The sequence below is a fragment of the Onychostoma macrolepis genome, chromosome 19 (genome assembly GCF_012432095.1).
Source record: "Onychostoma macrolepis isolate SWU-2019 chromosome 19, ASM1243209v1, whole genome shotgun sequence".
Taxonomy (NCBI): domain Eukaryota; kingdom Metazoa; phylum Chordata; class Actinopteri; order Cypriniformes; family Cyprinidae; genus Onychostoma; species Onychostoma macrolepis.
The window spans coordinates 5,202,852-5,215,334 of record NC_081173.1 but is presented as its reverse complement, the minus strand read 5'-3'; the positions used below and the strand labels follow the sequence as shown (position 1 = coordinate 5,215,334).

The 12,483-nt window shown below is 36.0% G+C and overlaps 1 protein-coding gene across 34 annotated transcripts in view; it reads left to right on the top strand.

The window, feature by feature from the left end:
* Positions 1-12,483, top strand: part of rims2b (regulating synaptic membrane exocytosis 2b) — a 175,490-nt gene that overhangs the window by 119,546 nt on the left and 43,461 nt on the right. For 19 of the 34 annotated variants that reach the window (XM_058752960.1, XM_058752961.1, XM_058752969.1 and 16 more), the window contains 6 exons: positions 1,139-1,234; positions 4,896-4,955; positions 5,132-5,206; positions 7,014-7,070; positions 7,450-7,635; positions 10,240-10,349. In XM_058752960.1, coding sequence (XP_058608943.1) covers positions 1,139-1,234; positions 4,896-4,955; positions 5,132-5,206; positions 7,014-7,070; positions 7,450-7,635; positions 10,240-10,349 — 584 coding nt within the window. Of the gene's footprint in view, positions 1-1,138; positions 1,235-4,895; positions 4,956-5,131; positions 5,207-7,013; positions 7,071-7,449; positions 7,636-7,930; positions 8,252-10,239; positions 10,350-10,643; positions 10,677-12,483 lie in introns of those variants that run through there. The other 15 variants (XM_058752976.1, XM_058752983.1, XM_058752975.1 and 12 more) reach the window with 11 other exon arrangements.

The window sequence follows — 12,483 nt, the reverse complement described above, 5'->3', positions numbered from 1 at the left end:
ATTTCTGTGATCAAGGCTAGATTTTCAGCATCATTATTCCAGTCTTCAGTGTCACATTATCCTTCAGAAATCATTCTAATATGCTGATTTGATGCTCAAGAAACATGATTATTATTATCTATTCTGTGGTCAAAGAGAAAAGCTTGTATTAAAACTGGCAGTAGGATTCACTGAGTCTCTCTCTCTCTCTCTCTATATATATACAGTATATACTGTATACATATACAGCAAAATTATTAAAACACTAGTATATTCACCAGCTAAAAATGGTTTTAAGTCAGTTATTTCTATGTTTTGCTGTAGTGTGTCAGTAGGAAATATCAGTTTACATTTCCAAACATTCATTTTGTCATTAATTGTAATAATCCAGTGAGATTTTTGTTTGCACAAGGAGTCTTTGCAGGTAGGTTTCTTGAAGCATCTTGGAGACGTTGCCTCAGTTCTTCTGGATTTAGTCTCAGTTTGTTCTGTTTCTTCGTGTCGTTCCAGACAGACTGGATGATGATCAGATCAGATCTCTGCTATCAGACAAAAATCTCACTGGATTATTATAATTAATGGCAAAATTAATGTTTGGAAATGTAAACTGATATTTCTTACTGACACACTACAGCAAAATATAGAAATAACTGACTTTAAAACCATTTTAGCTGCTGAAAATACTAGTGTTCTAATAATTTTGGCCACCACTATATGCATATTTATATAAAGTAGTCAACATTTGAAGTGGTTTAAAAAATTCATCAACGTTGTCCTAAGGCAAGAACTCATTTTGGTTTTAGGACAACTTTGATGAAAGGTGTGTGTGTGTGTGTATATATATATATATATATATATATATATATATATATATATGACTCACAAAAAGGAAACATTGTTTAGTCTGCTGGTGTGTGCTACAACATCAATGATAGTTTTGATAGCTTTGCATATCTGCTAGTTATTTTGGCCCAAGGTTACTTGATTTCCCGCTTTTGTGCTTTGGGCGATCTTCACCTGTGCCTTCTTTCAGAGAGGAAGTGCTAAAAAAAAAAAAGAGGGTAGAAAAGCTCCGCCCCCTTAACACCCAAATAACTCCCACTTGCCCCAATTCTCCCAATTCTAACCACCTCACTCTCGTTTCTGTTCTGACTCATAGTATGTGCCCCCTCTTTCGGGAGGACGCGGTCAGGTTACTGCGCTCCACTAGGATGGCCCGTGCATACTCAGACGGGGCTTACAATAGCATGGACAGGTAGTAAACCACAGCAGTTCACTCTCGTTTTCACGATGCTCCATATTAGTGCTGTGTGGGTAGTAGTTTGGACTAGAACAGCTAGTGGCGCCTCTCAAAATGTTTCACATCTACAGTATGTAGGGCTGCACGATAACTGGTTAAATGGTTAATCATGAATTTGCTTAAAAATATAACCATGAAATTCTGTCATTTCATCAGAATCATCAGAATTCATTTAAGCACAAATCAAGAGAATTTCAACTTGCATGCTTTGCTCATGGGTTTAGTCACTGCAAACAGCACAAGTGACCGTGTGAAAGAAAGCAGAGTGCCTGGATTACAGTTTTATTTGAGCAGAAACTAAACTCCAGTTTACATGTTTGCTGGTGTTTCCAGCTCATCAGCGCTTTTTCCGTAATGTAGAGAGAACACGTATGTATGGTTGCCAGGTTGGGCAGATTAAGTAAACCACTGGGATGAAAATCTATGGATTTAAGAAAAAAGCTCTGATTGGGGGATTTAAACACTTGAAATCTGGCAACCATCACAATGAAAGCTTGTGGAATCTTGCAAGATGCTGAATTGAAATGAATTGTTTTCAGGTTAAATAACCACTGATGATTATCCTAGGGGATAGTTTATCCAAAAATTAAAATTTTGTCATTTACTCACCCTCACTTTGTTCCAAACCTGTATGAATTTCTTTCTTCTGTGGAACATAAAAGAACACATTTTGAAGAATGTGTGTAATCAAACAATTGCTGGTAACCATTGACTTTCATATTACTTTTTTCTCTACTTGGGAAGTCAATGGCCACCAGTAAGTGTTTGGTTTCTAGCGAACTATCCCTTCAAATCAAGAAAGGTGGAAATCGTTCATGATTAAAATGCAATTCATCGTGCAACCCTACGTTTATGTCACCATTGTAGACTAGGATCCAATTTACGAAATTTTCCAATGGGTGGAATAGAAGACGATATCATAAAAAATCATTTTCTTAGAGAAATGTGGTAAAGGTTTGAAAAACGCTTTGGCTGTAGCGTCATTCTTCCACCCATTGAGAAAGCTTTGTGCAGGAGTCGTTTCGGCTCCTCTCTGGAGGATAACGTACATGATAGGGTTCAGATTGTAACTTTGCCAACTACGCCACTAAGTCCGCCAGCAATATTTCCCAAAGGAAATGTGTGCAATGTGTCCTTAGCAGCTCCCACTCCATCCTTCCTGCCGTGGTGTAATGAATTGTATCCTCATCGCTGCTCTCTGGAAGGCTGGAGCTGTTTTGATGAGTGAGCACTCACTCTTTCGGTCCCAAGCCAACTAGCGTCACTCTATGACAGAACTGCCAGTCAAAAAACTGCAAGCTACAGTGGATGTTCACCATGCTTATATATAAATGTATTATTTAGAAATGTGGAATTTCATCTATTCTGGATATATTTGTAGGCTTAGTGGAGACTCAGATATTGTCGATCTAGCCAGCTTTGGTTACAGACGCTCTGAGGTGCAATAGATTCACATTCGCAAAATTTTGCAGGCAAAAAGGTCCATTGTCAAAATGCATGAAGCACAGTTCAAGATATATATATATTTTTTCATACAACCAAATAATCCATTAGTAATCAGATTAATGCTTCAATCGGATTGAAAAGCCTTCATGTAAACAGTCAATCCGAATAAAATTTCAATTTATATTAGAAGGGTTGGTGTAGACTTGAAATTATCTGATCGGAAGCAAACATATGTATATTTACATAAGTTTCATGTCTTTTTATGAACTGATCAGTGGAGGAGACTTATTTTCTAAATATTTGCTAAGAAACGTCATAGGTCACAGTATGTGCCATGAAGTTTTGTTCAGAATACGTCATGCATATGTAAATGAATATGAAAAGTGGATTGTAAAGTTTAGAGCTCATATAATCAGAACTACAAAATCTGAAATCTGATTGGATTCATTCTGATTACTGAAAATTTGTGCATTTAAGCATACCTGCAGAAGCCACTTTAAAACCAAGAGTGTTTACGTGACCAGCTTCAACACTTTGTGAAATCTGTGTGGGGAAATCTTTCCCCCTCATACAAAAATTCCTATAGAAATAGCTTGATTTCTTCAGTGAAAATTTGCCTTCCTGGGGGACTGCACCTTGATTTACTTGTGTTGCACTTCCATGATGTAACCATCTAAAGCAGTTTACATTTCATTCAAAGTATTCTGTATATTGTATTTGTTCATGCATTCTCTAGGAATCAAACCCATGACCTTGGCATTGATAGCACCATGCTTTTGTTTGAACTACAGGTATGCTATAAATCAGTGGTGTTTGCTAAATCAATCATCACTGTTAGTATTGCTCATAGTAAGTACTACATTTTGACACATACAAAAAGTTATCCCATGCATTTATTTGCTACAGGCATGATCGGTTCCTCAAATCATGTGGCTTGTTGACGAGGTATATAATTGCCAGGGAGAAACATCTATAAAATACAATAAAATCCCATAGTCTATATTAATACACCTAAGAGTGGGCTCTTTTGACTTTAACCAGTAGGTATCCTCCTAGAAATGCAAAAACAACATGCTAAAAAGCCACACTGAACCCCTGAGCAACGTTCTTGCAATCATTCACAACAACCCTGCACTGTGGCATTGAGATTTGCATGGGCAGTCTTTTATTTATTGAAAATCGTAGATTTATTGAGAGATTTCCTGTAGCTCCAACAGTAGAGCATGGCACTAGCAACACCAAGGTCATGGGTTTGATTCCCAGGGAATGCATGAACCAATAAAATGTATACATTGAATACAATGTAAGTCACTTTAAATAAAAGTGTCTACCAAATTACTATTAACTAGTTGCTTTTTAGCATGCATATAACTAGCATATTGGCTGTTTATTAGTAGCTATAAAGCACATATTAATGCCTTATGTTGTGTGCACACCAAAAGCAAATCTAATTATTTGCGCGAGTAGATATACATACAAAGTCGATGCAAAGACTTGAAAAGATGCAAATTTGCGCTGGGTGACGTGAATGATGCAAATTGGGATATTCGTCTCAATCACATCTTTCTTGAAAGATGAAAAAATTTAAACTTGAGCAGAAAATTAGCATGACGTGTTGTCACACAAGCCAATCAGAGAAAGCTTGTTGACACATCCGGTTTTATCAGAAAACTGTTTTTATTGTTTTTATGTTTTTGTTCACGCGAGTAACATGAAAAAATCCCACGAGTAATCTAGAGTGAGTAACGCGATGCAAATATTCGCTTCGCTTTTGGTGTGCACACCATTATTCTGCATGACCATATTTTAGATCCTTTTAATCCAACCCCATAAATACACTTAATAACTATCTTACTAACTATTAATAAGCAGTAATTAGTAGTATATTGAGGCAAAAGTCAATGTTAATAGTTATTTAATAGTGAGATTTGGTCCCCAAACAAAAGTGTGACCTGTAAATATTCCGTTATCTTAATGTGCCATTATCTTGGAAAAATAGCAAGTGATATATCAAACCATATCATGAGAATGAATATGAATATTGAGAATGAATATGTTAACGTGAGGAAATGTGAATCCACAGCAACTTCGGGCTGCGCTGGACTTCTTTTTTGGCAGGTAGAATTATGTTTGGTACATAGGATCTGATTGTGTGTTATTTTGTGTTCAGGAGGATGAGGAGAGATAGACAAATGTCTGCCTACAGTGACTCGTATGAATCTCCTGAGAGGTAAAATCCGGATACTTTAGTTGAGACATGCATTGTGTTCATGCATCCATAATAGGACTGTTGTATACTAGTTACAGACTTAACCCTCACCCCTTGCCCTGATACAGCTGTTGCTCATTCTAATCATACTTTCCTTTCTTCATTCCAATCTATCAATCCTCATCCTCCATTTAAAGATATTACAATGGGCCCAATCATGTATCTACTCCATGGCCCAATCATGTCATGAATGGAAACGGTGGAGACAACAGGTAAGACTTCTGAAGAGATAAACACCCACATCACAAACATCACAAACCCTCGCTCTTTCTTTACTCATCTGTTATCAATTGCCTGGAAAAGATGCCACATTTATGTTCCCACTGAGGCTTTGTCTAGTAATAGATGGCAGTAATGGATCCGAGGCTCCAGTTTATTTTATTTATTTACTTTACTGACCTGTTATAACTTTTTTTATATTTAATATCATGTACTAAGTGTGGCACTAACACACTGAGGTTGGTTTATTCAGTAGGACGTGCCCCAGGATAGAAATTGAGCCTTCTACAGATACAGAAAGGTATAATTACAATAAATGCAGTAGTTTCAGTGCAGAGTCAAGCTGGATTTAGATTTTGTAGTTGTACTGTGACCTTTCCATTTTTACAGAAGTGTTTAATGTTCTTGATATTCTGGAAAATGGCTTCTTACATAATAGAAGATTTCATAAACGTCACTAGCATTCACAGTAGCATAGCTGAAACATCAGAATCTTAGTACGGTAGCTAGTTTTTAGAATGTAATTATATTTAGTTTTAGTTAGTAACTTTGAACTAGTAACTGAATCTCACTTCGAACATTACACTATACTGTATTTTATCAGTATACCCTTGTGAAAAAGTACTTATTACAAAAAATTTTACTTTAGAAAATACTGAACTGAGTGCATTGTTTTCAGACACTTAATTTCATGTTAATTGCAATTAAATGAAAACATATTATAGTTTAAATTTACATTAAATGCAATTAGTTAAACTTACCTACTTAAGTAGGACTTAAGTACCTGTTTGTCATTTCATAATTACTTCTATTAACTTTGAAATATGGTTAAAGTATTACTAACATTTAATGTCACTATTAAAACTTGTATGTCCTTTATTTAAATATATTTGTAATTACACATTTGTAATGGTAGAGGTGCAATTTATTACATTTTAAAACGTGACAAAAGATTATTAAAACATAATTATTTTAAATATATATATTAAAGTAAAACTACTTATTTGACATTATTAAAAGTGCACTTTTTAAAACTCTACTTAAAGCGATTTTTAAAAAAACGATGTTGATATTTGAAAGCACCAAAACAAACACGCCCCTTAGCCCAATAGGACCTCGCCCCTATTTTGATATCTCCGCCCCACACGTTCGTACACAACCCTGACATAACGACGATCGCGGAAACAAGTGAAGATTACACACAAGCATATTTAAACAAAAGCCAACACAGATAAGTTGTGTGAAACAATGCAAAATCAACGTTACTCACCTACCAAAAAGAAACACTGTACACTCAAATTGAGCACTGTATCATTACCAGACACGCCCCTTACTGCTGATTGGCTGCAAGTGTGTTTTGGGACGTAGTACCACACTACGGTCAAAAACGTTTTTCAAAAATTGCTTAGTGTACCTTTAAGTGTGTTAAGAATCATAGTCATGAACAGTGTTGAGGTAAGGCGAGTTACTAATCAGATTACTTTTTTCTGCTAGTAAGTAACACATTACTTTTAAATTGACAACCAAATATCTGAGTTACTTTATTGTAATGCATTACTTTTAAATGTATCTTTCCCCAGCACTGGTCATGAATGTGGCTCTATTTAAGTACACTTAAGTGGCCTTTTATTTGTAAGTAGTTTTTAGAAGTATACCTTTAAGACTTGAGGTACACAACAAGTGCACATTCAATACTTTTTCACAAGGGTAGATTGTATAATAAGGCTGTTTAGCGACTACTGACAGTTATAAGAGCTTCTAAATTAGCATTTTATGTTCTTCTCTTACGCTCCTCCATAGAGAGGAGAATATCCCAGAGTTCCCAGCTAACCATGAACACTATGAGGATGATCTGAGGTAATACAGCAGAATTTGTGCAAGTATTCCCATAGATAGAGTACTATATAGGAGTAGAGTCGACTGTAGTCACGGGGCTTATAGTTGTGTTAGTATGAAATGTGTTCACCTGTTTTCTTTGCAGCAGCTTCCAGAAGCTTCTGTTTGCTTGTTTGTTTCATGTCAATTTGTTGGTTAACGCTTATTTTTGGTTGTTTTAGTTTGGTAAATCTCCTTCGTTTTATGATTTCCCTGAGCGGCCAATGCTGAAACTCAAATCCACTTTTGTTTGGTGTGCTAATTATTAGCCAAGCGACGTCATTTCACAGCTGAGACGCCCTGTGATCCCATGATGCACTGGGGCTCGTCTGAGCGTGGCTTTTTGACTAACGTTCTGCAGGTATAGCCGCAGCATGGTGGACAGACATGAGCATTACAGGTCCAGGTCAGCTGACCAGCGGCCCATGATGGAGCGACCGGTCTACACACGCTCCCGCTCGTCCGAGCGGCCCGACTCCGGCTATATGAGATCCATGCCGTCCTTACCGTCAGGGAGATCCGCCCCTCCCTCTCCTGCCTTAACGAGGTGACCCGACCCATCACAACAAGCACTAAAGCGCTAAACGAACCCATGCCTTCTGCTTCCTGTCACCTGGAATGCCCCTCTCTCCACTTCCTCTTATTTTAACCCTGTGTAACGATGCTGTTTATGATTTTAATTTCATTTGTAGAGTAGAGAGTAGTGATGATGGTTGCTACTAACGTCTTTTCATTTGGATTATAGACACACCTGTTATATCCTCTTGAGATATAATGGTGTGTACCTGGCATCGTACAGTTTCGTTTGACTTTTTATTATTATTTTTGTGTGTGTGTGTTACTAACATTATTTATTTGTTGTTTAACAGTTTACACTTTGAGTTATGGGCTGTAATGAGTGCCGTGTGCTCATGCATTGAGGCCTTTTCACTTTCCTTGCAGCTTTAGCCTCTCCTGATGCTGATTCCATCACACCTTTTGAGACCCCATAACACCTTTTGACTTACGATTTGCCCGCACGTCATAAGTCACTAGGAAATGACATAAATGTGTCAGATTTGCGCATGAACTTTCACTGATGCGGTAGCTTTTGGATGTGCCACAGTTGATTTTGAGACGTGAGCCACATGAACTGAAAGCTGATGTGACACTGAGCTCAAAAGGTGCTTTAAAGATCATTGTGTTTACTGTGGAGTTGATGTGCATTTTACACGTATGTATTTGTGTTTACGTGGCTAAAATGCACATGACTGTGACATATTTATTAAATGCATGCTCTTTTATGGTCAGATATTTTTTTCTGACAAAATAATGCTGTCAAGAACATGCTAGGTCATATTTTACTACAAAAAAAAAAAAAATTGTATTCTGTAATTCAGTTTGTGTGTGTGTGTGTATATATATATATATATATATATATGTATGTATTTAAAAATAGTTTTACACTAGTAAAACTTTACAATTTATATACAGTGCTGTTCAAAGGTTTTGGGATCAGTAAGATTTTTTATGTTTTTTAAAGATGTTTCTTATGCACATCAAAGCTGCATTTATTTGATCGAAAATACAGAAAACTAATTTTGTGAAATATTATTGCAAATTGAAATAACAGTTTTCGATAACATTTTATTTTAGGGTCTCTTAACTAATTGCTTATTAGCATGCATATTACTAGAATATTAGCCATTTATTAGTAGTAATTAAGCACATATTAATGCCTTATTCTGCATGACCTTATTCTACATCCCTAATCCTACCCAATACCTAAACTTAACAACTACCTTACTAACTATTAATAAGCAGCAAATTAGGAATTTATTGAGGGAAAAGTCATAGTTAATAGTGAATAAGTGTTCCCTATTCTGAAGTGTTACCCAGTTTTCTATTTTAATATACTTTAAAATATAATTTATTCCTGTGAAGCAAAGCTGAATTTTCAGCATCATTACTCCAGTCTTCAGTGTCACATGATCCTTCAAGAAATCATTCTAATATCTTGATTTATAATCAATGTTGGAAACACTTGTGCTGCTTAATATTTTTGGGACATGTGATACATTTTATTTTTTATTTTTCAGGATTCTTTGATAAATAAAAAGTTCAAAAGAACAGTGTTTATTCAAAATAGAAATGTTTTGTTATAATATACAGTACTATTCAAAAGTTTTTTTGTTTTTTTTCCGTTTTTTAAGAGATTATTACTTTTATTCAGCAAGGATGTGTTAAATGGATAAAAAGTGATAGTAAAGACTTGTATTGTTGGAAAAGATTTCTATTTTGAATAAATGCTGTTCTTTTTAACTTTATATTAGTGTCACAGGTTCCAAAAAATTATTAAGCATCACAACAGTTTCAACACTGATAATAAATCAATATATTTGAATGGTTTCTGAAGGATCATGTGACACTGAAGACTAGAGTTATGGCTGATGAAAATTCAGCGCTGCGTCACAGAAATAAATTCTAAAGTAGAAATAAATTCTACTTTAAATTAAAACAGGAAATCAATATTAGAAATTGCAATAATATTTCACAATATCACAGTTTTTTCTGTATATTTGATCAAATAAATACAGCCTTGATGAGCATAAGAGACTTAAAAAACATTAAAAACCTTACTGATCATAAACATTTGAACGGCAGTGTATATATAGGGTAAAGTAGGCTAAAATAGGCTTTGTTGATGATATGGAAAAAAAAAATCTTATTTATCTCTTGATATTGGAGTGAAATATGACTTGTCAGGTTCCATGCTATTCACCTACAGTCTTATCTGGGTTGCTGTACAGCTTATGTTGATGTACCTTATCTACAGGACATATTTTACCAAATGTTTTTACTTCCCCCAAAAGTTTCTTACTAACTCCAGAAAAAAACTGTGCCAAATATTGACTTGTTTTGTTTAATAGTACAAAGTATATGTCCCTTTTTATAGCATTCAAGTGGAATGTGTTTTGTGACACTATTGTCTCATTAAATGATGCTACTGCCAATATAACCATAGTTAGTAGGTTTGTTTGTATTAGTGTCCTCTCACCAGCGTGTTCTGCGTTAGTCTAACAGTGTTTTGGCCAGGTTTATGACTCGACCACCAACACTTCTTTAGATAAAATGCTTTATGTTCATTCCTGACACGCCACCTGTCCCGCAGGGCAAACATCCGCACCGGATCGGTCCAAACAAGTCCCACCAGCACGCCAGTATCGAGTCGAAGAGGTCGGCAGCTACCGCAAGTCCCACTGAAGGGCTCTATGGACAGAAGTGAGTAGATCAACCAGGCTTCTACCAAATTGCAGAGTTTGTGGTGCTTGAGTGGAAAACTTACGTTTTACGAGTCACAAGATACGTTTATGTGGACGATAAGAGTAACCTTTCCATTGGGTAATTCAGCAAATAAGGAAAGTAAACAACCACTATTGCACAATAGATATTGCAAAAAAATGGCTTATGCATAAACAACCAGTCAAGTAAAGAATATTGTGTAACAATAGAATAATAGAATTCTCCTTTACATAACATAGCATGGATTGTTTTTTTCCCCACCCTTTTCCCCAGAAGATGGCGAGGGCATTACTGAGCCTTATGAAGGTCTGTAAGCACTAGCTTCTGTGTGTTTAGCCTCGTCTCCGTCTTCTTTATTACAGCTTTATCATCTCCTCTGTTTGATTCAACCTGTGAGCTTTACCTGTCATTGGTCTAGCTTCTACCGTTCGTTTAGTGGAGTGAACAGATGTATTAATTTGTGCTTCAGCCATGTTAGTGCAATCAGTAGTGCTGTACGTGTATCATTATAGATGTATGCTGTGTAGTCTATGTACTTCGTCTATGTCTGGATTAATGTCCAAATCTGCTACGGTGGATATCAAAAGTCCCAAAGACTGTTTTTGCAACTTTATCTTACAATTCTGACTTTATTTTTTGCCATTTTTATGTCTCACAATTAGTACTGTTTTCTTGGAAGATGAGAGGTGTAAAATTCTGAGGGGGAAAAAAAGTCCTAAGTGTGAGATATAAAGTCAGAATTACAAGGAATTAAGTTATAAACTTTCAATTCTTGGAGAAAACGTCCAAATTTCAAGACATAATTTTGCAGTTCTGAGAAAAGAAATAAAAGTCAGTTGCGAGATGTTAACTCAAAATTCCAAAATACAAACTTGGAATTGTGAGAAATGTTACAAAATCTCAATTTTGGGAGAGAAAGTCTAATTTGCAAAATGTAAACTTCAAATTATGAAAATAAATAAAAACTCAAAATTGCAAAACACAAATTTGGAATAGTAAGAAATAAAGTCAGAATTGTGTTCCAAAACTAGATATAAACTAGCAATTCTGAGATAAAAGTATGAATTACAATTTGTTAACTCAATATTATGAGATAAATTGCGAGAAATAGTCATAACTGTGAGATAAATCATCGCAATTTTGTATCATTATTCTATAGCATAAACAGGCTTCCATACAAATCAGTGTGCCCTTATTGAAATTTGTTGAGGTAAAAGCTAAAAGCAGTTTATGTCAGACCTTTAATGTTAGTAGCATCTTCTGGCAGTATTTAAGTTGCAGAATAGCCAGGCTAAGTTCTGGTATGTTTATAGCATAAACAAGCTCTGCAACCTTAGAAGGGTTAATCATTGGCATAAGAGCAATGTTGAGAGACAAATATATCTTTATATCGTGTTTTAGAAATGACAGTCTACTTCTAGCAGTGATCCTCTCAGTCACAGAGTGATAGTCACGGTTTGTTAGTCACCTAGTGACGTTATGGTTTGTTTTCTCTTTTGATTGGCACAACTCATCAACCAATGAAGCAGGAACAGGGGCGGTACATCAGCCTCCTGCTCCGTCCCCTGTTCTGTCCCAGCTTTCACAGACACTGGCTGGTAACTTATATTTAGGACACATGGATGCTTAACATCAGTCAAATGCAAATGTATATGTATAGTACACTTCAATGGGTCTCTACACTTTTATATTATTTAATTATTCAGTTTGCAAAATTGTGTTTGCATTTGAGGTTACTGTAGCATACTGTAGTTGGCAGTGTTGGGGAGTAGCTAGCTACAAGTAGCGATGCTACTAACGTAACTACATTTTTCAGTAGCGTGACGGTAGCTCTGCGACTTTTAGAACAGTGTAGCTTTTCCAGTAGCTAACTACTTTTTCCAGCAAGTAGCGGTGTAGCGCGACCAAACGCTACATTCTGTTTTACGTTCTGACGAGTCACGAGCCTTTAATGCATTGAAGCGGTGCAGCGTCGTCTTCTGACTAGATCACAAACTAAATTTGTTCATTACCGCTATTTGTTGATATTTCACGCATCTCTTGGCTTTACAGTCTGTCCTCCGACAAGAGACCGATGATTTTGCAGAGGATGTACAGGAGTGGATATTTCACA